The sequence below is a fragment of the Giraffa tippelskirchi genome, chromosome 9, assembly GCF_054371585.1.
Source record: "Giraffa tippelskirchi isolate mGirTip1 chromosome 9, T2T-mGirTip1v1.2.pri, whole genome shotgun sequence".
In the NCBI taxonomy this organism is placed as follows: Eukaryota; Metazoa; Chordata; class Mammalia; order Artiodactyla; family Giraffidae; genus Giraffa; species Giraffa tippelskirchi.
The window spans coordinates 150,594,440-150,622,173 of NC_137283.1; the positions used below are offsets into that span (position 1 = coordinate 150,594,440).

Here is a 27,734-nt window from a genome sequence, read left to right on the forward strand (position 1 = left end):
TATCTCCAATTCTGGGTCAATTTCAAGAGGAAATTAAGTACCCATGCAATTATATGGGTTCCTCGTTAACCTGAATCGTTTAGAAAATGTGTTTAATGGTAAAGTTTTAGGCCTGAGCATTTTATTTGGGAGAGGGCTTCAATTTATTCACTGACAATAAAAAGGTCACTGTGTGTGTATGGGAGTTGGATACCATGCTCTGTATGGGCAGGGGAGGAAGTTACAAGAATAAGGGAAGCACAGTCCCGTCTTCCCAGAGCTCTGAGTTTGCTGGTGGAAACAGCAGATATACATCTTGGTGGGTTTTGATATGCTAGTGACTATGGGGAGATGGAATCTGCCAAGGACCACAGAGTGTGGGCAACCAGAGAATGGGAGACTCCTGATGCTAACACAGTGTCCGGTCATGGGCAGTGACTGGCCTGAATGGGTTGCACCCATCTCCTCATGTGCACTGGGTACCGAGGGGAGAAGACCTGAGACCCTTTGGCCTGGTCACTGGGCAGAAGTACCTGTCTCAGGGAGTGGAGATACGGGGTTCTCCTGTCCTGTGTCATAGACTCTGAGAACTGTCGTCCTAGTAGACCCTCCCTTTCTAAGTAGGAGTAACAATGGGACTTTCAGAATCATCACAGTATACTGTCGTTATGCCTGCTGAATACTAGCTGGATTGCTTCAAGCAGCCTAGAGGCTGGCAAAGACTTATGGTCCTGGGGGCAACTGGGCTGTCATAAATCTTCATCCCTGCTTGCCTTTATAACAGCAGAGTTAGCTTGCTAGAGCAAAGACCCACTGGGACTCAGAATGAATCATTCAGGCAGCCACTCAACAGATAATTATGGAGTGGCCACTAGGTGTGAGGCCTTCTGGTCCCTCTTTCATTTATGTCAATATTTAGCAGAGTAGGAGCAAGGCATTGGATTCTTGAATCTCATTTCTGTTCTAAGGACTTTAAAAAAAAATTGATAAGGTGCACTGAAGGGAGAGGCTTCCAGAATTGATCTCTGCACATGCAAGGGTCTTCCATGGCCAGGGCAAATGCCAAGGTGTGGGTGCTGAGATGCCCAGCATGGATCTGCTGCTGCTGCTGTTAAATTGCTTCAGTCGTGTCCGACTCTGTGCGACCCCATAGACAGCAGCCCACCAGGCTCCCCCGTCCCTGGGATTCTCCAGGCAAGAACACTGGAGTGGGTTGCCATTTCCTTCTCCAATGCATGAAAGTGAAAAGTTAAAGTGAAGTCACTCAGTCGTGTCTGACTCTTAGCGACCCCGTGGACTGCAGCCTACCAGGCTCCTCCGTCCATGAGATTTTCCAGGCAAGAGTACTGGAGTGGGTTGCCATTGCCTTCTCTGGCACAGCATGGATCAGGCTTAATGATACATGGCATTTGTTAGTATTTATACAGAAAAGAGGGGGCTTTCTTGATGGCGCAGTAGTAAAGAATCCACCTGCAGGAGATGTGGATTTGATCCCTGGGTTGGGAAGAGAACCTCTGGAGGAGGAAATGGCAACCCACTCCAGTGTCCTTGCCTGGAAAATCCCATGGACAGAGGATCCCATCAAGCTACAGTCCATGGGGTCACAAAGAGTTGAACATGACTGAGTGAGCACGCAAGGTGGCTTTGAATGTATCATCCTCAATCAAAATTGTTCCCTGCTCGTGACAAAATGAATAAAGCTCAGGGGAAAGATTCGAGCATTCAGTAGCATTCTGGCAATAAAATCAGAGTAAGCGTGAGAAATTTGTTCTCCTTGTTATTTATCACCATTTTTTCTCCTTCGAAAAATAAATCTGTTGTTCAGTCAATTCTTTTGTTAAAATTAAAGTATGGAGCCCCTACTCCTTTTCCATCTGCCACTATTTGTGATCTCCAATGAGTATCTGTCCTAGGAGCAGAAGTCACAGATGGAGGTCAGGCGGCAACCTATTGGCTCACTAGTGGAAGTTTGCTTTGTGGCTGAATCAGAATAACAGAATCAGAATTTTGAGAATTACTGGAATTGTGTGTGACTCCCCTAGGGTCTAAGTCCCAGAGCTGTTACTGTAAAGGGGAAACTCTATCATAATCAGGGCTGACAGCATTTATGGAAGACAGATGAGAATTCCCAGGTTTCAGGAAGGCCTGGGTGCCCTCCCCCCGCCTCCCAACAGCACCGTGTAAACCTAGTAACCTTCCACTCACCACCCACTAAGCCTTGAACTTCTCTGCTTGCTTCACCCCTTTAGTTTCCCGACAGGTAACCTGGGGGAATTATTCCGCTGCAGAGGGTTACAAGGATCATCAGCTGGACTTGCTTTCCTCCAGCCATGCACAAGTGGAGGATAGGAGAGTATCTTTGTGGGTGAAAGTCGGGAGTGCAGCCCAGGCTGAGACCTCAGCCCTAGCTGAGAATTTAATCTGGACCTGCTGCAGGTTCAATTCAGGTGAAGACCTCTTTGTTCTTCCTGTTGTTTCTCTAGAAATTTCCACTCTGGACCTCTTCTCACCAGCACTTACTTCTAGAGGCCGTTCCAGCAGTGGCTCAGGAGGGCCCTTGGCTTGCATGTAAAAGACATCAAGTGTTTGAATTGCACTTGATGTTTACCACATCCCCAGGATCTGTGAAATTAGGGAGAAGAGAGCCCTGAAGTTAAACGGCTGCTTTGTAGGTTGGCAAATTGCTGAATTCCAGGCTGTTAAGGGATGACTCTCCAATGTGGTGGCAATCTGCCTATGACATCGGTCCCCTGATTGATTGCTGTGATCAGTGAAGAGGAGGACGTGGGTTGGATCCTGCTCTGGCTGCACTGTTGCCAGATGACCTCTGACCCCTGGGGGAGGAGGGCTGTGTGATGGCTCAGGTCCCCTGCCACAGCTTCCTTCATCCTGGGCATTTGACTGAGTGTGCATCAGTGTGTGTGCAAGACCTGCACAATTACAACAGCTAGGGAAGATTTTGTTTTTTTATGGGAGGGGAGACTCATTTTCAAAGTAGGGTTACCAGCAGGAGATGAGGAACACTCAGATGATGTCTTCACCGAGGGTCCGTGTGGGGAGGGAAGTTGAGCAACAGCAGAGCAATGGTGGCCTTGGACCTGGAGACAACCTCCTGGGCTAGATTTGGTGGGGACAGTGTGGCCACACTCACTCAGCTGAGCCTCAATGCCTGGCCAAGCAGCAGTGTGCCTTGGGTCATGGCCATCTGCCTCAGTCACCATCATCTCTGCATGGGTGTGGGTCTCCTGTCTTGTTGATGGTTGTTTTCAGCACCCAGCCCCTGGCCAGCCCTGGGTAGGCAGCCAGTGCAGAATGAAGATTCTCCGAGGGCTGTGGAAATCAGTGATCACACACAAGGAATGGCTGTTCCCTTTTTTGTTGTCACTGTCTTAGGAGACACTCAGAACCTCCTGAGGCAGGATTTGCAAGCTTTTGTTGTTGTTGCTAGTCGCTCAGTCATGTCCAACTCTTTGCCACCCCAGGAACTGTAACCTGCCAGGCTCCTCTGTCCATGGGATCCTCCAGGCAAGAATACTGGAGTGGGTTGCCAGTTTCCTTCTGCAGGGGATCTTCCCAACCCAGGGATCGAACCCAAGTCTTCTACGCTTCAGGCAGATCTTTACCATTGAGCCCCTGGGGAAGGGAAGGGAAGCCCTGAAAGCTTTAACTGACTGTAAACCCCCTGGGTTCTGGTTCTCTGTGGGGGTCCTGAGTTCCTCCCTGCATGTCAGGGTGCATGTCAGGGTCCAGCGACCCTGAGGGGGTGCCCAGGAATCTGCATCTTCACAAGGGGTTTCTCAGGCAGGTATTCTATGAATCATCACTTGAGAAAGAGCCCTTCAAGCTTCTAGCTGAGAAGTGATCTGGAAAAATCTCTTGGGACTTCCCTGGCAGTCCAGTGGTGGACTGGACTCTGAGCTCCCACTGTAGGGGGCATGAGTTCGATCCCTGGTAAGGGAACTAAGATTCCACATGCTGTGCGGTGTAGCCAAAAAAGTATTAAAATTAAAAGAAAGTGAAAAATGTCTCCAAGTGGGGAATCAAGAGTTGGAGAAGGGCGTTCTGGCCCTTGCCCTGCTTTCATGTTGCACCTGTGGTTTCCCAAATTTTGATATCTTCTGCTGCCCCGCATCGAGTCCCCGAGGCATACTTGAAAATTCTCTCCAAGTGCACTTTAAATTTTCAATGACATTGTTGAAACCAGTTGACATTTTAAAAATTGAGTGCTTTTATAGGAGAACAATAGTAAAAAATTACTGGACATACATTTAAAAAAAAAAACAGTTAAGTGTCCAAATATCAGATCTTAAAGGAATTCGATTTTAGCCCTGAGAGACTTGGCAATACCTCACAGCCACCCCTTATGGCATCAAGGTTATAATTACTTGTTTTATGGAACAGTTGCTTTTTTTCCCTCTGTAACCTTGAACCCTTCTCTACCCAGGAAATCCATCCAGTACCAGCTTCCAGCCTGGGGGAGAGGATTAGCTTAGACTTGAAAAGTGGTTAAAATGCAGGTTCAGGAGACACTTAAGCCATAGAATTGATAGACTTGGTGATGATTTGATGGTGGGGACAAAGGGGGAGGAGGCTTCAGGGGCAAGGCCTCTCTGAATAGTCACACTGGCTGCACAGAGCAAGCCCTCATTAAATGCAAACTATTATGGTAATTGTTTACAAAGCAGCTGTCTCTCCCTTTGGTCTGCTCAGTTCTCACAGAAGCTCTGGTTAAATGACTTTTGAGGGGTGAAGAGGAGGCTGGCCTGTTCCCTCAGCCTGGCAGTTGACCCATGGCAGTCGGGACCTTTTGGTGTTCAGTTGCTCAGTCATGTCCGACTCTTTGCGACCCCATGGACTGCAGCATGCCAGGCTTCCCTGTCCTTCACTGTCTCCTGGACATTGTTCAAACTCAAGTCCATTGAGTTGGTGATGCCATCCAACCATCTCATCTTCTGTCGCCTCCTTTTCCTCCTGTCTTCAATCTTTCCCTGCTTCAGGATGTTTACACTTCGGTATGTTATAATAAGGATTCTCAAGGCTATTAGTGAGAGGGTCAACCTGTCACATTGCTATGTGTTGTCACCGCAACAATCGTAGTCATTTTTTAAAATTATAAGCACATTTTTTGAATTGAAGTTTAGTTGACATCCCTTATGTTTCAGGTGTACAACATAATGATTTGATATATATACTGAAAAATGATCACCACAATAAGCCTAACATTCATCACCATACATAGTTACAGAATTTTTTTCTTGTAATGAGAATTTCTAAACTTAGCAACTTTCAAATATGCAATACAGTTTGCTAACTGTAGCTGCTATGCTGTGACATTACATCCCCATGACTTATTTATTCTATAATTGGAGGTTTCCAAGTTTTGACTCCTTCCTCCCACTTTCCCCCTTCACCCCACCCCAGCCAATCACCAGTCCATTCTCTGTACCTATAGTCATTTTTTAAAAAATCAATAGGCTTTACTTTTAAAACAGCTTTGTATTAATTGAAAAACTGACCGGAAATTACAGTGCTCCCCTATACCCCTCACCAACCCCCACCTCATCCTGTTTTCCCTGTTATTAACACAGTTGTGCTTATTGCAGTTGATGAGTTACTATTGATACATTAACAACTGAAGTCCATTTTCCATTTGGGTTCAATATGTGTACATTCTGTGGGATTTGACAGTAATGGCATGGATCCACCATGACAGTTTCAGAATGATTTCTCTGCTTCAAAAATGCCCATGGTCCACCACTCATCCCTCCTTTCCTGTGAGCCTTTAATACCCACTGATCTTTTTACCGTCTCCATAGTTTTGGCTTTTCCAGCATGTCCTATAGTTGGACTTGTACAGTATGTAGTCTTTTCAGATGGGCTTCTTTCACTTAGCATGAAGGCTCCTCCATGTCTTCTCATGACTTGATAGCTCATTTCACCAAGTCTTTCAAATTCCATCTGCACCATGCCTACCAGTCTGCACCTGGAGGTCTCCATATGGGAATCACAGTTTCTTTTCCATGCCTGGCCTATCTTCCAAGTGGCATTTCCACATCATCTTCTCTTCCATCTTGCTCTTCTGTGCAGCTTCAGTCCTAGAGACATTTGGCCATAGCTGATTTAGGAACCTTCCCGAGATAGGAACTGGAAAATGATTGGATTCAGTGTTCGTGTTCAGGAAATAAGACACCACAGTGACTCCATATTCCCACTGAACAATTCAGTGAAAGTTTTGGTAGCATGGGAGAACTGCCTTTTCTCTAAGAATGGAGCTGTACCAGACTTAGAGTTATTAATGCCTTTGTGACACCCTGGGGGTAAATTGAGGGTTTCTAGCCAAAAAAGTTCAGCTTGGCGCCTAAGTAGTTTTATTGCAAGGGTGAGTGTATACCATCTTTCATCAGAAGACAGCTCTGGCCAGGTCACTGAAAATGTGAAATGGGACATGGACAAGTATGACTTCCTAGAGACAGGCTGCAGGGCTGTGGCCTCTTGCTCTCTTTGGACACCACCAGCCCGGTTCTAGAACACTCCTTTGTTCTTCCCAAGTGTCCTCAGTCATTGCCTGCCGTCCAGGACCGATTTGAGGTCATTGCTGAGTTGCCTTGCTCGTAGTTTGCAGCTGCCCAGTCCCTCGTGTCTTTCTGTGGTGTCCTCATGTCTGGGTCTTCCACCTCCCTCAGGATCCACTTATGTGTGGTGTTCCTCGTGATGTAGGTGCTGCCATGGAGAGTGAGGGTCAGAGGTGAGGCATTGCTGTCGGTCAGCACGGGGGCATGAGGATGGTGGCCATCCACCTGCTGTATCTGGAGGTGAGGACATCTTGTCCTCACCATCCTCAGGTGTGCCACAGCTGAGAAGGTTGTCCCTGCCATCTCTGCCATCTGCCTCAGCCATTGCTGGTTTCAAATCCCTTATTAGGAGCCATCGCCCCCTCTTCTTGTCACTTTGGTACTGTTAGCAGTCAGCCATGCATCTTTAATGTTCACATGCAGAAATGCGGAACCAAGTGTTATTGTTTCGAGAAAGCTCTGCATCTGGAGATTGTTGCTTATATTTCCTTTCTTTTTTCCTCCTTTGACTCCTTGTGCTTTTAAACAAGTTGGTAATGTGTTAGGTCTTCACTTGCCCTTTTCAGGCATCAGGAATGAAGGATTCCTTGGAAGAGACTTTCACATTGAACTTTATTTTTTAAAGAGAAATCCAGCCATCAGAAGCGCCCAGTTAGCTGAGCACTTTCTGAGGTCATGTTATCATCTGCTAGTTTGTACTACCCAGCCGGGCACCTTCAGGCCAATGTCTTATTCAACCCTGAGGATTATGGGTGTGGGGGACCCGGGTCGGGAGATGAATTATCTTGCCTGATTTGCAGGTTGTAAGGGACAAGGACAGAATTTAAACCTAGGCCTGTCTGTCTCCAAACTCGGTGCCCTGTGCCACTTCCTCCCCCCTGCTGGAGGAGTCTCATTTGTGCTAAGAAGCAGAGCTACCTGGGCCTGTGTGGAAAGATGCAGCTTTTGAGTCCTGGTCACCCAGATCCCCTGGTGTCCTTTCATCACCACTGAGACCAAGGATGGGACACATAACATCATTTCTGCCCTGACTTTGAGCCCTTTTTTAAAACCGTGTTTGGAGAGCTACATTATCTCTCCAAGGACTATCATTTGTTAAAACGAATTGTTAAATGTTTTAGGGAGGGCAGAGATTTGGGGGTGGGGAAGACCAGCTTCTCAGAGCCCTGTGTGGGGGGAGCAGTGTGCTAAGAGGGGAGGGAAGGGAGCTGGGTTGCAACCCCTCAGCTGACTCCACACTGACTTGCTGCTTCCCTGGCAGCTCCTGGCATCCAGGTCGCCTCTGGCCTGGGCTCCTACACCAGGTGTCCTCCCTTCCCGCCATGTCTGTGTTGCCAGTTGTCACCCCCACCATCACACCCACCCAAGCTCAGTAGGGTCCCCTTTACGCATGCACCTAGAAAAGCGCTAGGGCTCAGCCTGCCTTGTTAACCCATGCAGCTGCTTGTATAAGAATTCGCCCCTTGAGGTTTGGATTAAAAGTGAAGGTGTTAGTCGCTCAGTCATATCTGACTCTTTGCGACCCCATGGACTGTATGTAGCCTGCCAGGCTCCTCTGTCCATGGGATTCTCCAGGCAAGAATACTGGACTGGGTTGCCATTTTCTTCTCCAGGGGATCTTCCCTACCCAGGGAACGAACCCAGGTCTCCTGCATTGCAGGCAGATTCTTTATAGTCTGAGCAGCCAGGGAAGCCTCTCTATCACCATTTGTGTATACTGTACTTAGGTGTTAATTGTCTGTCTTCCCCATCAGGGTTTAATCTCCTTGAGAGCAAGTATTTTTGTCCATAATTCATTCTTTAACCCTGGCATCTAGAAAGTTTTAGAAAATAGCAGATCCTCAGCAAATATTAATGGTTGTCACATGGATTTGCCTGGGGTGTTTAGATCCCAGTGTAGATGTGCCTAGATCTAGAGTATCCTCATGTGACCAGTAGTGTGAATCTTTATATCTCTGAGCTGGCATTTGTTTTGTATTGTTTTATTTTTTAATTACTATTATTACTTTTTGGCCACCTTGTGCTACATGTGGGATCTTAGTTCCCTGATCAAGAATGGAACCTGTGCCCCGCTCAGTGGAACTTGTTGTCGTTGTTCAGTCTCTCAGTCGTGTCCGACTCTTCCCGATCCTATGGACTGCAGCACACCAGGCTTTCCTATCCCTCACCATCTCCCGGAGTTTGCCCTAGTTCATGTCCATTGAATTGGAGATGCCATCCAACCATCTCTTCTGCCCTCTTCTCCTTCTGCCTTCAATCTTTCCCAGCATCAGGGTCTTTTCCATTGAGTCAGCTGTCAGGTGGCCAAAATATTGGAGCTTCAGCATTAGCATCAGTCCTTCCAAGGAGTATTCAGGGTTGATTTCCTTTAGAATTGACTGGTTTTATCTCCTTGCTTTCCAGGGGACTCTCAAAAGTCTTCTCCAACACCACAATTTGAAAGTATCAATTCTTCGGTGCTCGGCCTTCTTTATGGTCCAACTCTCACATTCGTACATGACTACGAGAAAGACCACAGCCTTGAATATACAGACCAGAAGTACAGAGTCTTAACCACTGAATCACCAGGGAAACCCCTGTTTTGTATTGTTGATTGGGCTTCCCTGGTGGCTCAGATGGTAAAGAATCCGTCTGCAATTCAGGAGACCTAGGTTCGATCCCTAGATTGGGAAGATCCCTTGGAGGAGGGCACGGCAATCCATTCCAGTATTCTTGCCTGGAGAATCACCATGGACAGAGGAACTTGATGGGCTACAGTCCATGGGGTCACAAAAAGTTGGACACGACTGAGTGACTAAGAACAGAACAGGGTGACAGTGTTCAACTGGATTGCTGTGACACAAGGGTGTATCTCAAATAATTTATTCAATGATGATAGTGAAAGTACCAAATAAAGCTAATGAACTATCAAAAAGTTAAAATATATTTTAGGTGTTTGTGAGATAATGTCAGTCTTGCTCGCTGTGCAGGATAGAGGGCTGTCCAACCTGGGAGGCAAGGAGGGCAGCCTCTCTGCTTATTATTTAAAACATCCCTTCACTGTATCACAGGGTGAAGTTCGGTCAGGCTGTTCTAATCTTTTTAAAGGAGGAGTTTGATGGATTTTGCTGTTTGGCTTGGAGCAAGCTTCAGCCTTTGAAGGTTATTTAACTTTTAAAACAAGAACTGGGAGATTGGGACTGACATATATACACTATCGATATTATGTATAAAATAGATAACTAATGAGAACCTATTATATAGAACAGGGAACTCGATTCAGTGCTCAGTGGTGACCTAAATGGGAAGGCAATCCAAGAAAAAGAGGGGGGTATAAACAAACAAACTCAAAAAAATAAAAATAAAACAAGTGTGTATTAGATATGTCCTAGTGACACGGGATTGTAGCGTTTGTCACTGTTTAATTTGGAATGGAGTATGCTCGTTTAACCCTTTGAGTTCTATTACAGGACTCTCCTACCCCAGCTCCTGTAAAGCGCCTGGCGGACGTGGGCCCATCAGACACCAGACCTGGTGCCCGTATTGAAAAGAGGCTCATCTCCTCTCCTTTCACTCAGCTTTCTAGCTCTTTATGGCTCCCCACTCAGTCTTGATTCCTTCCCTATTCTTCATGTCCCCCTCTTCAGTCTTGATCCTTCTATGCCCTCTGGCCTCTATGGTCCACAGTGACAGATGACTCTCCTAGTTTATTTGTTTCACTGGAGCACTTCTTCCTGAAATGGCAGGTAAACATATTAAGATATAAAACCTGATGTGTCATAAAATGTCTGTGATTTTTCCCTATCTCTTAGTTGACAGTCCGGGGGGATGTAGGCGTCCGGTAAGAAGTCACTTCCCCTTAGGATCTTGGCATGTTTGTTCTCTTGGCTTCCCGCTCACAGCACTGTTGTTGGGAAGCCTGATGACATTGATTTTCTGTCCGTGTGTGTCTGACCTGTTTTCCTTCTGAAAGCTTCCCAGATCTCCGCTTCATCTCCAGTGGTCTGATATTTCACAGTGATGTGCCTTAGGGTAGCCTGGGCTCCTTTTTAAGTAGAAAAATTTCTTACAAATTCCAGGGCTTTCAAGGTTTACTATGATGTGATTTAAAGGTTTAATATGATAATATTTAGATGTATGCCACTTAAAACCAAGTATAAACGTTTTATGCTTATGGTTCTTCTGATTACAAAATCAAAATTGCAAATTAAACATGAAGTACCCAACCAGCTCAAATGTACAAGGTGAATTGACTGGGATGGCTGATGTCATTCTTTCCATAAGAGGAATTAGGCACAGTTGGCTTCCCTGGTGACTCAAATGGTAAAGAATCTGCCTGCAATGCAGGAGACATGGGTTTGATACCTGGGTCAGGAAGATTCCCTGGAGAAGGCAATGGCTACCCACTCTAGCATTCTTGCCTGGAGAATTCCATGGACAGAGGAGCCCGGTGGGCTATACTCCATGGGGTCGAAAAGAGTCAGACACGACTGAGCCACTAACACGACAGCAGGGCACAGTTGTGGGCAGCACAGTCTTTTGAGCAGTGGCTCGGGGCTTCACTTGGTGTGAATGAGTCAGTATGAAATCTACCTGTTGGCTTTTTTTCTCATTAGGCCATTAACATAATTCTGCTTGATGATAAACGCAGAGCTGGATCTGGTTATGGGATGGTCATCCAGACAAATCTTAGAATAAATGCGAACGTGCTTACAGAAATGGTTTTGGGTTGTCATTAATGAAAACATGAAATGTAAATATTTTCAGAGAAAATAATAACACTCACATAGACCCTGGGAGTGGAGACCTTCTTCAGGTTTTCCTCCTCCTGTATCCCTGTAGGCCTGTGGAGGGGAGCTCTGGGCAGTGCCCACCCGGGCCCGGTGCCCATGTTTCTCCTTCGCTGCCACCATGCTCACAACACTCTAATCTCACGGTCCTTCACATCCTTATTTTGGGATGGAGAATGCGGAGAATAATGAGGCACTGTCACTTTTGGGAAGCCCTTCAGCTGTGTGGTGGATCTTCAAATCCATCCTCCATTTTCAAACTGCTTGAGGGTTTTCAAGCTGCTTTAGCATCTTCATTTCTGCCGCCTTCCCTGTTGTGGAGGGACGTGAGTATTTGTACTTTTTAACGGCTGACACCACACTTGTCGGGGTTCATGGTGTAAAATTTCTGGTTAGTGGTGTATGAGTGTGTGTGTGTGTGTTCCCCACAGGCCCTCTGCGTTTCAGGAACACAATACGAGGTTGCATCACTGTGTCCTGGTGCATGAGCCAGGGGTGGTCACAAGCCCCACAGAGTCCTGCCTGCGTGGAGAAGTGGCAGTGTGGGGGTCCCCCTTTTGCTTAGGGGTGGATCATTGAAAACGCAAGAGAGTTCCAGAAGAACATCTATTTCTGCTTTATTGACTATGCCAAAGCCTTGACTGTGTGGATCACAATAAACTGTGGAAAATTCTGAAAGAGATGGGAATACCAGACCATCTGACCTGTCTCTTGAGAAACCTGTATGCAGGTCAGGAAGCAACAGTTAGAACTGGACATGGAACAACAGACTGGTTCCAAATAGGAAAAGGAGTCCGTCAAGGCTGTATATTGTCACCCTGCTTATTTAACTTATATGCAGAGTACATCATGAGAAACGCTGGGCTGGAAGAAAAACAAGCTGGAATCAAGATTGCCGGGAGAAATATCAATAACCTCAGATATGCAGATGACACCACCCTTATGGCAGAAAGTGAAGAAGAACTAAAGAGCCTGTTGATAAAAGTGAAAGAGGAGAGTTAAAAAGTTGGCTTAAAGCTCAACGCTCAGAAAACTAAGATCATGGCATCTGGTCCCATCACTTCATGGGAAATAGATGGGGAAACAGTGGAAACAGTGTCAGACTTTATTTTTTTGGGCTCCAAAATCACTGCTGATGGTGATTGCAGCCATGAAATTAAAAGATGCTTACTCCTTGGAAGGAAGGTTATGACCAACCTAGATAGCATATTGAAAAGCAGAGACATTACTCTGCCAACAAAAGTCTGTCTAGTCAAGGCTATGGTTTTTCCAGTGGTCATGTGTGGATATGAGAGTTGGACAGTGAAGAAAGCTGAGGGCCAAAGAATTGATGCTTTTGAACTGTGGTGTTGGAGAAGACTCTTGAGAGTCCCTTGGACTGCAAGAAGATCCAACCAGTCCATTCTAAAGGAGATCAGTCCTGGGTGTTCATTGGAAGGACTGATGTTGAAGCTGAAACTCCAATACTTTGGCCACCTCGTGCGAAGAGCTGACTCATTGGAAAAGACCCTGATGCTGGGTAGGATTGGGGGCAGGAGGAGAAGGGGACGACAGAGAATGAGATGGCTGGATGGCATAACCGACTCGATAGACATGGGTTTGGGCAAACTCCGGGAGTTGGTGATGGACAGGGAGGCCTGGCGTGCTGTGATTCATGGGGTCGCAAAGAGTCGGACACGACTGAGCGACTGAACTGAACTGAACTGGGGCTGCTGGCGATGGCTGCCCTTTGAACTGCCTTTTGGTTTGTGAGATGTCTTCAGGGTCTGGGGCGTGCTCTGCAATTGAGTGTTTCTGCAAAACTGCACAGGCTTGGGACTTCCCTGGTGGTCCAGTGGCTGAGATCCTGAGCTACCAATGCTGGGAACTCGGGTTTGATCTCTGACTAGCGAACTAGATCCCACATGCTGCAACTACAGATCCTGCATGCCACAACAAAGACCTGGCCCAACATCAAATAATAAAATAAATTTAAAAAAAGAAAAAGAAATTTCAAGCAAAACAAAACAAAAAAACCTCTCAGGCTGGAAACTTGCATCTTCTCTTTCCTTCTTCCAAGTTCCAGTTCATCTCCAAATTCCATCTGTTTTCCCTTCCTATTTATCACTGTTGAAATCTTTCCATTCTTGCCTCCACTGGCATTCAGGCCCTGTTACCTCCCACAGATGAGCGCAGCAGCCTCTCAGCAGCACCCTCACCCCCTACCTCGGGCCCCAGGCTCTGGACTGTGCTGCTGGGCCAGTTCTCCCAGCATTACTCCCCACCCTTGCTCTGGAGCCCTCCACTGCTACATTCTCTGCAGAGAGAGGCTGGCAGCATGAAAGGGATGGATTTTGTTTGCCTTTCACAATATTTGAAGGACTTGTGAACCAATTGGAAAAAAAAAATCAGGATATTTAAGCATTAAAAAATCTGTCTTTTCAACTTTTCTGAAAGGTTGGAAAATCTGGCAGCACTGAGCATTTTTTCCTAAGAGGTTGCAATAGTCAGGAATGGAGGGTTTTGTTTTGTTTTGTTTTGCTGCTTTTCCGTGGGGCATGTTTTCTCTTGTTAGTTGCACTCGTACTCCATACTCCCACCTGCCTCAGCTCTCATTTCTGGCTTTCATAGGCATTAGCATTAATATTTGCAGCCCAGAGCAGTCTGACTCCCAGGCCAAGACCTTTCTTTATCTTGTATTTAGAACACTTCTTGTATTTTGCCTCCTGTGTACCATCCTGTGTCTTTTGGGTGCTCTCTGTCCCCCTCTACGCCTATCCAAATCCTGCCATTCCGCAAAGCCAGCTTCTCCTTGGTGAAAACCTCCCTGCCTTCCCCAGGGGGACGTGTTCCCCTTCCTTCATCATAAAGCACTTTGGTTTGTCTGTCTTTCGGTGCCTCTGGATATCATTTTGTTTTTGTGCGTCGGCTGCCTCTCCAGAGCAGGGCCTTCCAGGGTTGACACACGGAGCCTCACGCGTCGTGAATGCTCATTGGATACTTTCTTAACCAGAAGGATGCACACACGTGATCAAGGGCCTCGTTCTGTGGGTACCAACGGGAAGATCTCTGACTCAGTGTGGGATGACATTAGCTGGTGACTTACCCAGCCACTCTGAAGAGGTTGTTTCATGTCTTGTCACCTGAGCCCCTATTGGCAGATCTATTTTTAGTGTGGGGAAGTGCTTGAACACAACTAAATTCTGGCAAAACCAGAGTAGGTCATGGGTAGCGTTTCTTCCTTGTAAGTGACTTGATCTGTCCCCAAGGTTATTCAGTGATACTGCTTTATACAGAAGATAGAGCTCAAGAGAACATCAATTGAATTTGGACTATGTCCACAATCCTCATTAAAATGATTAAACACCAAATATACGCAGGATTCTATGCTTGATGCTAGATCTGTTTTTTCTTCCCACATGTACCTCCATGGCCCCATCTCTCTGCCCTCCCCGGGGCTTTGGTTTCAGTATCACCAACCTTCAGAATCCACCCTGCTCTGTGCTCCACGCTCTGCTCTGGTCCACACACTCAGCCTGACCTCCTCCTGGCTTCTGAGAGAAGTGGGTGGGGGTCCTGAGAAGCTCATCGGTTGGTAGAAAATGCTGATATCGACGGCGGAGCCTGGTGAGCTGCCGTCTATGGGGTCGCACAGAGTCGGACACGACTGAAGCGACTTAGCAGTAGCAGCAGCAGTGACTCGTTACAATGACTCAGCGAGTGAATACTTAGTTTGCATCAACCTTCCCACTTAGAAAGCCAAGCCCAGAATTTCCCAGCTACCTGCCCTTGGGGCATGGCGGTGACCTTGGGATGCGGGCTGTTTTCTTTATTCCTGTCAAGCTCCTTAAACAGGGGAAGGGGCTTTGCTTTGTCTGGGCCAGAGGGTGAGTGGACCCTAGGGCCGTGGTGTCCAGTGAAATGAAAGACCCCATGTCACTTGCCACGTGTGGCAGCTGAGCCCTGAAATGTGGCTAAGATGTCCGGGGAACCATATTTTGAATTCTGTTTCATCTTAGTGAATTTAAACATAAATACCACATGTGGTGGCCACGTTGGATGGCCCAGGCCTCAAGGGTGGGGGAAATGGGTCATACGAGGGCAGAACCTTTGGGGAACCCAGTGCAGTCGTGGTGAGAGGACACCTAATTGCAGACGCTGCCGTGTACGCGAGACTCTGCCGCTGTGCAAGTAAAAGCTTGTTTGACCAAATTTGGCCTCAAAGCTGAACGATGTTTGCGGGAAGACCTGTGCTGGGCTGTGCTGATGAGGGCATTGTTCACTTATTCTTTTATTTCCTTTCAGAAGAGCGGGCGCAGAGCTCCCCTCAGCTGTGATTTCTTGAACAAGTTTCTGTATCCTGTTTCTTCTACTTGATTTCATTAAACCGTGACATAAATGCATACTTTGCACCCAAAGCGTGTCTAATCACTGAACCCAAATGACTGCTTTGAGACAGGAGCCAGGGAACTTAGGGCGAGGCTGTACAGACTGTTAGAAGATTGAAACTTGTGGGTTTATCACTTTTGCTTGGTTTTTCTTGAATAGCGTCAGCTGAAACGGGCTCTGGATGTTTTGCCCTTACATGGTGTTATTAAAGTCGTGCTGAGCTGCGGGCATAGGTGAATGAATCTTGCACCATATTTGCTAGAATGTCCGCACCGTGTGTGCCATGGCTCCAGTATTCATTGGCCCCAGGGAGGGTCCATGTGTTCAGGCGTCATTTATTCCACACCGCGGCTTCCCAGCTGCAGTCTGTGTTCATGGGCTGCCAGTTGTTCTGTCAGCTAGTGAGTTTCTTTGTTGGTGTTTCAGTTCCCACCAGTCCTTTCACTGTGGAAAGTCTGGCATCCCCTTGAGAGCCACACCCCTATCTGTGGCTCCCGAGTGAGCCCCCTCTCCACTCACAGTCTTCCTTTCAGCCACAATTTCAAATATACACAATGTAAGAAGTCAGCACAGGCTGCACTGGAGCAAGAAAATACCAGTGTGAAAGGTAGATGATGAACAGGGAGAGTGGCACCCACACAGGGAAGCGTCAGTGTGGTCTTCCCCAGCATCCTGACTGAGTGGACTGCAGCCTTGGGGTCCTCTGGCATCCTCCCCGTGGTGGAGGCCATGTCTCTACCCATCTCTCTGCTCTGCCCTTTGTTCAGTTGCTCAGTCATGTCAGAATCTTTGCAACCCCGTGAACTGCAGCACACCTGGCTTCCCTGTCCTTCACCATCTTCCGGAGTTTGCTCAAACTCATGTCCATTGAGTCGGTGATGCCATCCAATCATCTCATCCTCTGTTGCCCCTTTCTCCCCTTGCCTTCAATCTTTCCCAACATCAGGGTCTTTTCCAATGAGTCCGTTCTCTTCGCATCAGGTGGCCAAAATAGTGGAGTTTCAGCTTCAGCATCAGTCCGTCCAATGAATATTCAGGACTGATTTCCTTTAGGATGGACTGGTTTGATCTCTGTGCAGTCCAAGGGAGACTCAAGAGTCTTCTCTAGCGCCACAGTTCCACAGCCCTGGGGAGGGCTTAAAAATGGCATCTCATTTGAAACAGTGGCTCTGTACCAGTCTGAGAGACAGATTGGCTGGATAAAAGTGTGGGCTGGATGGTTTCCAGGGAAGGAGGGAAAAGGCGCAGCAGCCCAGCCAGCTCTAAGTGGAGCACAGTGATGCTGTGTTCATTGCCTCATGTAGTCTGAGTCTTAGGGCCTGAAAGGTACCGTCAAGTATTCCTATAAGCAGATACACACCTCCAACCCTGTACTGCTTTTTGGATGTCCTGGGAGGCCAGGTGATTATGTTTTAATTTTATTCCTATCCCTACTCTCCAGTAAGAATCATTCTTCCCCAGTTCTGAGGTCATTTGACTTCTCTAAGGAAACTACTTTTTCCTTCTCATTTTTTGTTAGTATTATTAAAAAATTTAAAAGAGATTTTAACTTTAATAAGACTAAAGTCTTAGACTTGCCCCTCTACTTTGAGTTCAGTTTTCCTTCTGCTTTATCTGAACTTTCCAATATCAACTTCATATCTTACAATAGTAAAAAAAAAAAAACAACAACAACAACAATAGTCAGCACTCCTATTTACAAGGATTTACAAGGATTTCCCTGGTGGCTCAGACAGTAAAGCGTCTGCCTACAATGTGGGAATCCTGGGTTCGATCCCTGGGTTGGGAAGATCCCCTGGAGAAGGAAATGGCAACTCACTCCAGTACTCTTGCCTGGAGAATCCCATGGATGGAGGAGCCTGGTAGGCTACAGTCCATGGGGTCACAAAGAGTCGGACATGACTAAGCAACTTCACTTTCACTATTTACAAGGGTTTGAAGAGCTCTGTGTCAGGAACTGGGATACAGACAGCAGTAAACATTTTCTTATTATTTCACAGTACTATATCACCTGCCTCAGTTTCCTCAAAACACTTGGGTCCTCACTTTTGTGTAGGAGCAGGAAAAAGAACGGTTGAGCACCATTACCTAGTAAATGCGCTTTGCTAGAAAGGAAATTCTCAGAAAGTCAGCCTTGTCTCTGAGGACCAGACAATGCAGCTGGCACAGAGCAGCGAAGCCCAGGTGGATGCACAGATGTCCCCACACAGGTTTCTCTCTGACTTCTGTAAATACTCCTTGCCATCCCTGAGGCTGGGACGAGTTGGCAGGCAGGTGACTCCTCATGGGAAGGGGAAGTGCAAAATTAAAGCACTCTTCTAAATGCGATCTTTCTCTCTGCTTTCTCAGACCAAGTCATGGGGGAATATCAGGTAACAGACAAGAGGAGAGGTAGCCGGGATCGACCAGGTGCTGGAGGTCAGATTCCAGATCAGGAGGTCTATCACTGCATTGCCGCTGGACTTCCTCTCCCTCTGTTATGGACGGGATGTCTTTGGCTGCAGGAATATTAAACTTGACTCATAATAATAGGGCTCTACTGGAATGTCGGTGGGCTTCACAGGCGATATTTTCTAGAACCCTCTTTTCTTACTTCTCCCCAGTCTGCCCACCATGAGTCAGACTCTCCCTTCACAGTTGCACAATGGTTGCAACAGTTTCTAGGTAACAGGCTGCCTCAGCCTGCTCTCCAGCCAGGATGCTGCTGTTGAAAGAGCATCTTTTCCCAGAGCCCCCACTGGTCTGAGTTGAGTCTGTAACTGGGGCTGGGGTGACACTGACCGAAGAGCCCTGGCTCAGAAACCCCTGGTGGACTCAGGTTTTTCCAGACCCAGAGCTGGGAAGGGAGATGCAAATCCATGTCTCCCCTCCACCCCCAAAACACACACACACCCTCCAAACATAGACGAAGTAGTCACCAAGGGAAGTGTAGAGGTTGAGTAGGAAACTGCAAGTCACACTACTCTTCCTATAATTGATCAACCCCCCGTTAAAAACTCAAAAAGGCAATTTCCTCCCAGAAAGTAGAAAATCATCCTTTTTGAGATAGCATTCGTGTCTATGCTTTGCGACTCTAATGTCTCCTTTGCTCCCACTCCTCCCTCTGTTCCTTTTGCCTCCTTCCCCTTCCCACCTCTTCTTCCTTTTTCTTCTCTTTCCTCCTTGCTGTCTCCTACTTCCCCTTCCTTCTTCTTTCCCTCCTCTTCCTCCTAGTCTCTTCCTTGTGCCCCCACCCCCACTAATTGCCAGCACACCTATATAACTCAATGACGACACTGGTTTGATTCAATGCAGTATCTCACTAAAGAGAATGTTTCCACATTTATCCCCCAGGAAGAAGAAATGCCAGATGTGGAAATTGACATTGATGATCTTCTTGATGCAGACAGTGAAGAAGAGAGGGCTTTAAAATTACAGGTAAGTAGTATTCAAAATCTAGAACCTTTGATGAATGCTTGAATCCACTTGGATCTCCAGAGCATGGCTCTCATTGATCCTGCCCTGGGATGGTTTTGGCACCAGCACTTGGGCAATTGCAGTTTGCAGAGGGAATCAATAGGATGCTGAGTATTCACCCACATAAAATGCATATCTGGAGATAAAACAGCCCAAAGGACCTGACTATAGTCAGATCTTAAAGCACCTTATGGATATGAGTTTCTCCAGCTTCAGCTTCTTGGGAGAAAGATGGTTCTGCCTCCAGAGATCCATTTGCCAGAGAAGGAAGTCATGTCCCACAGTTGTATGAGAAGGAGAGGGGCTGAGCTAGAACTGGAATACCTAAGCCCAGGATTCTGGTCTTGCAGTTGTGGATTATACCATTCATGAAATTCATTTCTAGATAAGATTGTTTACAACATAATTCTAATAAAATATATTTTATTGGTGCATGCTCACCTAATACAATGGATCTTGAGATTCCCCCATTTCCTTTGTCCAGAGCAAAAAAAAAAATACTTATTTCCCTTTCCATAGGAAGTCAAATCTATCATTTTAAAATCTGCATTTGGGAGTTTCTAAAACCAATTAACCTTTGACCTGCCACGGTTCTCACTGTTCATTGATAATTACTGTTAATGGCTGTTAGTTATCACTGATGGCAAATGATCACTAGGGGCAAGTAAAGGACACATTTGAATGTGTTAATGTGTTTAGTGTGTTAATAATTACTGGTGTCCCTTGACACCAGTCTCAATTTAATGATTATTTCTTATTGGTAAATTTAGTTGGGAGATGATAGCATCCCGGTTATGAAAGTTACAAAAAGCAAAACAAAAACAAACAAAAAACCCCAGGCACCAGTTCTATAGAAAATGTAATGACATAAAATTTTTTTTCTAAAAAGTAATTACTTGAAAGAGGCTTTAACTACTATCAGATCACCCTGTCTGGTTCCCAGGGGAGGACAACCAAAGCCTGCAGAGGTGAGACAAGCTCCTTTGTGGTTGAGTCACAGCCAGGCTCTCATTCCCCACGTCCAGTGTGATTGTCACCATCTCTCACAGGCTGTTTCAACTTAAGTGTATCCAGATTATTATGAACCATGTATGTAGCCCAAAGGACAGATGTGTATGTGTGTACTCTGAAGAGTGCAAATGAAAGGTACAACTTTGTGTCTTCAGAGGGCTAACAGATACTGAAATACAGTGTGATTCTTGGTAGTCAGTATGAAATATTGATTTACTCTGTTAAGAATAATGTTATAAAAATGAAATGATTTCACTTAAATGATGTTGAATTTTAAAATAAAACTTCTGTGTATTTTCTTCTAGGAAGCTCTTGTAGACTGCTACAAACCAACAGAGGTAAGCAAATCACTCTCCTAAATGTCAAGTTTGAGCTGGTTTTTTACTTTTTTTTGTTAAATCAATTTCTCTACTTTTAAAGCAGAACCACAATAAGTGGTTTTGATTATGTGTACACTAAGTAGCCATTATATCCATAAGTGAAGTGCATGTGTTTGAATAACACTGACTTCCTTATTTGTAAACCTAAACGTGTCTGGTTCTGGAAGACTTGAAACTAATAGAATTGGGTGTGTTGCATGCTTTTATATCATATAAAAGCCAAACTTCAAAGGAAATTATAAGAAGGTTTGGAGTCATTTTAGTAAAAATTTTAGATTTATAACTGGAGAATACATTCTATTAGTGTAGAGGTATGTATTCTTAAAAAGCTTAAAGCTGATTCTGTCATTCATAATTGAATGGTTACCTTTATTGAAAGGATAAACTTTATGCTTTGTGTGGATATTTGTCAAGAGCATAAGTATTAATGTAAAACACATGGATATTAGTTTGATTAGACCAAAGCATTTAATGAATACTCTAATGACCGGTGTACAAATTAAGGATTTGATCATTTATGAAAATATTTGTAAAAGGGGTATTTTCACTTTGCTCCTATGAAAAATAAGAGAAATTAGAAGACCTATCAGATGTTTTCAAGTTAATTCACAATATAAAAGCAATAATGAGAGGACTTCTGGTTTTGCAGTGGTATAACTACAAAGTGAGAGGAAAGCATGCTTTTAAGAGTGTGTAAAATTTAAATGAATGGGAGGTTTTAGGGTCATTTGGTTTGAGGTCAGTTACTTATTTGAGCTTTATTCTTACAATCTCCAGTTTTCCTTTATATTGATTACATACTGTATTCATAGAGATTTTTAAAATGTAGTTATCAAAACATATATATATATTTTAATCAATGTGATATATAGATTCATAATTTTGAAAACCAAAAACAGGCTTACGATGAAAAAGTAGCAATGTCTTTCCCATTCCTTAGTCCCCCTCCCTAGAGGTATATATTTTGTATCTATGTATCTTTATATAACAACAATTTTGGCTGTTTCCCTGCTGTTTACTCTTATGTTGCTAAGTATGCATTTACTACTTTTTTTCACTCCTTGACTTAAGAGGAATATGATAGATCTCTTACTCTCCACACAATTCATTTCCTTCCATCCCCTCAATAAAATTATATAACAGTATTGTTTTAACTCAGTAGTCAAGATTAATAATATTATGATTTAAACAAATGTTTTTCACTGATAAGTCAAACAGTGAAATATTACCAATGCTCCTTTCTTGCATAGCCATTTGTTTTTCCTGAAGTTGATAAGTACCTTGTCATTTATTTTTGTCTAGTGCCTATTGGTACTTTCTGTTGAACTCTCCAGAATCTTTGTCTATGTAGTATATTTTTTGTATGCTCAAGCACATCATTACTATCACTACACACCAGGCTTTCCTCCTAGAGCCTCTGTGCAACAATATGGAGAAGTTATTCTCTGGGTCTGCTGCATAGCTATTGTGTTGAGACTTCTGATCACTGTTGCCCCTGTCAGATGCTTTGTTTCTTAAATCTCAGTCTTCCTCATTTAAGTTGGAGTACATCATCCTACAATAGCTTTTTGGGAAAGGATGTATAAAAGGTAAATTTTTTGAATCCTTGCATATATGAAAATGTATCTTGATTGATAATTTGGATGGTATAGAATTCTAGATAAAATTCATTTCTAAAACTCAATTTTAAGGGCATTATTCTACTGTTGTATTACTTTGGTTGTTAAGAATTCTGAAGCCTTTTCCATTCTCAGAATGTAGGTGTCCTATTCTGTTCCCTTCAGTTAACTTGGATTATTTCCATATTTTGGAATTTTACAATGATATGCTCTAGTGTGGGTCCTTTTCTGTTCAGTACCCTATGCTGGGTACTTTGTAAACTCTTTTAGTCTGAAGATTTATGCCTTTCAGCTCTTCAAAATTTATTTTTTATTATTTATTATTTTTATAAATTTTTCCCCTCGATATTCTATATTTTTGGTTCTCTTATTATTTCGATGTTACATGCTCTGGATGGAGCCTCTAACTTCTTATTTTTTTTCTTTTGTTTTTCATCTCTTTAATCTTTTGTTCTACTTTTTGAAAGATTTTCCTGACTTATCTTCTACACTTTTTATTGATATTTTAAAATTTCAGCTATCTTATTTTTAATATCCAAGAACTCTTTCTTGATCACTGTTCACTATTTTGTTTGAGTATTTCTTCTCATATTATGGATGCATTTATTTCTTTTTTCTCTTTGAGGATATCAGTCAATGTTTTGTTTCCTTTTGAAGATTATTCTGCTCTCTGCATTTTCTCTTTTTTCTCTGAATCACCTTTCTTTCTGTCTGTTTTTGTCCATCTTTGCTAATTCTGGGCAGTGTATTCATGTTTGAATGTTAGGGCTCAGTAAGTTGATTGGAATTTGTGTGTATGAGCACAACTTGTTCATTGGTGGGTCTCACCATAGAGCGACCAGGTTGCAAATCAGATCTTTTTTTTTTTCATTGTATGTGGGTATGGAGAAGGGGGTGCATTTCAGGTGGTTCAGTGGTAAAGAATATGCCTGCCAATGCAGAAGATGCAGAAGACACAGGTTCTATCCATGGCTCAGGAAGATCCCCTGGAGGAGGAAATGGCAACCCAATCCAGTATTCTTGTCTGGAGAATCCCATGGACAGAGGAGCCTGGTAGACTATAGGGTTGCAGAGAGTCAGACATGACTGAGCGCAGATACACACACACACACATATGAAACAGGGACTTCTCAAACTATTGGTGTTTGGATCTCTTTTCTGGAGAGGGTTTTCTGTTTTTCTGTTTGTCTGTTTTGTTTATTTTTTAAAGATTTGACCTGGTAAACTCCTCTCTGAGGGTTGATAATCTGACTTTAGGCTTTGTCAAAGTAAGGACAGAAAGGCAGCAGGAGACCTCACCCTTTAGCTCTTTGGGAACTAGAACTCCTTTATTTATACATAGTTGGGAAATTAAGAGTTAAAACAATTAGATATTTGGAGAGCAGTATCAAATTGTTGCGAAGGATTGGACAAGCTTAGTTGGATTTTGGTCAGGAAAAGTGATGAATTATGCTGATGAATTAACATGTGATTTGGGGGTGGGGGATGGCTGCTGAGAGTAGATGCAGACTGGTGGGTGTAGACATGCCCCTTACTTACTTATCATTCCCTTTTTTCTTCAGTTCTTCTGGGTGGGGAAGTGCATCTTTTGGTGTTTAGGTGAGAAAGGTTGGATATGCATGAGAGCCCTCCTCCTCTTTCCCCCAGGTTTTGTAATGTTCAGGAAGAAAAGTGTTTACACTCCTTATAATTAAATGAGATGGAGGGTCTTTTCCTCCTGCAATAATAGTATTCCTTGAAGCAGAAACATTACTTTACTGACAAAGGTCCATGTAGCCAAAGCTATGGGTTTTCCAGTATGGATGTGAGAGTTGGACCGTAAAGAAAGCTGAGCGCTGACGAATTGATGCTTTTGAACTGTGTTGTTGGAGAAGACTTGAGAGTCCCTTGGACTGCAAGGAGATTCAACCAGTCAATCCTAGAGGAAATCAGTCCTGAATATTCATTGGAAGGACTGATGCTGAAACTCCAATACTTTGGCCACCTGATGCGAAGAACTGACTCATTGGAAAAGACCCTGATGCTGGGAAAGATTGTAGGCAGGAGGAAAAGGGGACGACAGAGGATGAGACGGTTGGATGGCATCACCAACTTGAGATGGACATGAGTTTGAGCAAGCTCTGGGAGTTGGTGATGGACAGGGAAGCCTGGCATGCTGTAGTCCATGGGGTCGCAAAGAGTCGGACACACTAAGAAGGTGAACTGAGCTGGTCTCTCTGAGGAGGCTTATGAGATGAGAGGATGTGGTATTTGAACATTTCTTGGAGTCCCAAAGGAAGAAGGAAGAAAAAGGTGCTGGATTTATGAGGCAGCCTATCTTGCCCCCCTTTTTTAGCTCATGGTTCCTAGGAATGGGAATGGTGTAAAATGCTGGGGAATATCAGTCAAGGTCATTGATGTATTAAAGGATCATTTCAGAAATGTTTGGATAGTTTTGTCTTAAAGCTTATGTGCACAAGAAGCAGATTTTACTGGCACCTGGATTGTGATGATAAAAATAATAGCTTGTGTTTCCCCTGAGCTCTAGAGTTCACACTGTGGGAACAAGTATTATCTTATTTAATCCTCACAACCATCACTTGAAGCAGAGAATTGGGGTGACTTGTCTAAGATCTCACAGCAGTGAGCAGAGAGACCACGACTTATCCTTGAGTTTCTGACACCTGATCTTGTGCTCTTTCTTTCCACCCTGCCAGTCTGCCTAAGCTGCTTGACACAGCAAGACATATAGGACATTAAAGGACTTTGACTTATCTCAGCTAAATGCCTGACAATTAATGATGTTCCTTTTCAAGTTGCCTTCTCTGGAGGTACTATTTTTTGATCAAAAGAATTTTACGTACAATTATTATGCCACTTTGAAGTTAGAAATGTAAGGAAGCCGTCTTTGCTGAATCAGACACATCTATTTATGGTCTCATTGCAGAGGATGAGTTGGCGGTGGAGGGGTGGGGTGGGGAGTGGAAAGAAGACTGGATTTTGAATCTAGAGTCTTAAACCAGCACCAAACTTGTGTGACTTATAGCAATTTTCTCAACCTCTCTAAGCCTCCATTTCCTCCTTTATGAAAATAGAGGTAGTAATATAGCCACCTCCTTAGGTTTTAGTAAGGGCTATTTGCAATGAAAATATTCTTAGTGATAGCAACAATAACAACAACAATAATAGTAGCTTAGTCATTTCTAAGCACATGCCAGGCACTGATCTAATACATATATTAATCGTTTCATCTTCGCAGTAGATTTATGAGGTTGGCACTATGATCATCAGTTGAGACATAGAACAGCCTGTGTAATTTGCCTCAGGTGACATAGTTAATAAGTGGAGAAGTCAGGGTACGTAGGAAAGCACATAACATGAAGCTTACCTCATGCTGGTTGAATCTGGCTCCATATAAGGCAATACTTCTCCATTACATATTAATCGCATCAAATGCCCAAAGTCACTGATAATGATATTCTTGCATTATTGAATTTGAAGAGCAGGTTTGAAAGAATCTGTTGATTTCACAGAAGTGATATTGTTCTGTAACAGACTTTGGGTCCATGGTTTCATCCGGTGTGGGTCCCTGGCTAGGAAGAAAGAGACTTGTATTTCCCCATTTTGATTGATATTCCAAACTGTGGACTCTTGACATTTAAATCTTTCCTGACTTGGGCCCTTTAGAAAACACAGCAGTATAGTTGAAGTCCCCACACTAATGGATTAGTGATTGACTAGTCAGAATGGTGCTTTCATTTTTCCACTTCAATAAATGCCATTTCTGATGTAGTTGATACTAAAATAGAGCTGATAGGTAGAAAATAGGATAGAAAATAGGTAGAAAAAGGATATTTCTATGTAAAACATGAAGAAAATAAGTAATTTTGCTTTGGTTATTACTTGGATTTGAAGGATGCATGTGGACTTTGTAGGGCTCCCCAGGTGGCTCAGTGGTAAAGAATCCACCTGCCAATGCAGGAGACGCAGGAGACACATGTTCAATCTCTGGATTAGGAAGATCCCTTGGAGTAGGAAATGGCAACCTACTCCAGTATTCTTGCCTGGAAAATCCTATAGACAGAGGAGCCTGGTGGGCTACAGTCCATGGGGTTGCAAAGAGTTGAACGTGGCTGAGCCACTGAACATGCACGCAGTGGGCTTTGTAGAAATCAAGGATGGGGATGTCGAGGCCAACTAGCCAGGCTAGGGGGGAGCTTCTTCTCCTGTTGCTCACTGTCACTTTGCATGGTTTTCAAATCTCAGGATCAAGAGGAACACTTCCATTGACTGGGATGGTGGAAAGAAATTGCATTTAATATGAGCTGGAGGGCATCTCTCTTACCATCTGTTAAGGGAATTGCCAGTTGGACTTAAGGACTTTTAGAAATCACTTTTTTATAGTTAAAGGTGGCTGTGCCATTGCTGTCTGATAAACATCAGATTTTTCTTTCTGGATTTATTTCCTTTTTGTGAAATATAGGTTGAGCTATTACTTATCATCTTAGCAATCAGAGTCTGTCCATTGATATTCATGAGAGGTTCATGCAGGATGACTCAGCCTGTGAATAGGCGGTGAGAGGCATCTTTGGTCCCAGTAGTCAGCTGGGTCATGGAAATGTCATGCCATGTGACGGTCCAGAAGAAGGGTGTCTAATTATTGTTTCCAAATGGGATTTGACCAGTGTTTTCAGAAGGATGGGTCTGCTCTATTGTTCATCGTGTGTTGGCGGTAGGAAGGCAGATTCTCTTTCCTTGCTTTGATGTCACGGTGACTGCATCTTACATTTCTGATAGGTTTTGGTGCTGGCCATTGCCACCTTCCTACTCACACCCACCATTTAGTATCTTAACCTTTAATTTAAAATATTGTTCAGTTTATGCGTACATGGAAGTACTCCCAGCCCTGATTACTGAGCTGACTGCAGCAGAAAGAAAATGTAAACTAGGAGAGTCGATGTGAGTGACTGGAGGAGGCTTGGCTTGTTGTTTTGCTATGTTCTCTTTGTTCATCCGTTCAACAAATATTTATAGAAGATTTCTGTAATCTAGGGACTTAGAGAGGGTGGCAAACGTGTGTCCAGTTTAAAAACAATCTCTTAGAGACTTTCTTGGTGGTCCAGTGGCTAAGACTCCACGCTCCCAATGCAAGGGACCTGGGTTCCATCCCTGGTCAGGGAACTAAATCCCACATGTCGAAACTAAGACCCAGTGCAGCCAAAATAAATAAATAAACATTAAATAATCAATAGCCAGGACATGGAAGCAACCTAGATGTCCATCAGCAGACGAATGGATAAGGAAGGTGTGGTACATATACACAATGGAATATTACTCAGCCATTAAAAAAAATACATTTGAATCGGTTCTACTGAGATGGATGAAACTGGAGCCCATTATACAGAGTGAAGTAAGCCAGAAAGAAAAACAACAATACAGTATACTAATGCATATATATGGAATTTGAAAGATGGTAACGATAACCCTATATGCGAGACAGAATAAGAGACACAGATGCATAGAACAATTTTACGGACTCTGAGGGAGAAGGTGAGGGTGGGACGTTCTGGGAGAATAGCATTGAAACATGTATATTATCAT

The 27,734-nt window shown here is 44.2% G+C and overlaps 1 protein-coding gene across 2 annotated transcripts in view; it reads left to right on the forward strand.

The window, feature by feature from the left end:
* PPP1R14C (protein phosphatase 1 regulatory inhibitor subunit 14C) overlaps positions 1 to 27,734 on the forward strand; it is a 122,462-nt gene that overhangs the window by 82,317 nt on the left and 12,411 nt on the right. For both annotated transcript variants that reach the window (XM_081530547.1, XM_081530546.1), the window contains 2 exons: positions 19,022 to 19,105; positions 20,461 to 20,493. In XM_081530547.1, the coding sequence (XP_081386673.1) occupies positions 19,022 to 19,105; positions 20,461 to 20,493 (117 nt within the window). The remainder of the gene's footprint in view (positions 1 to 19,021; positions 19,106 to 20,460; positions 20,494 to 27,734) is intronic.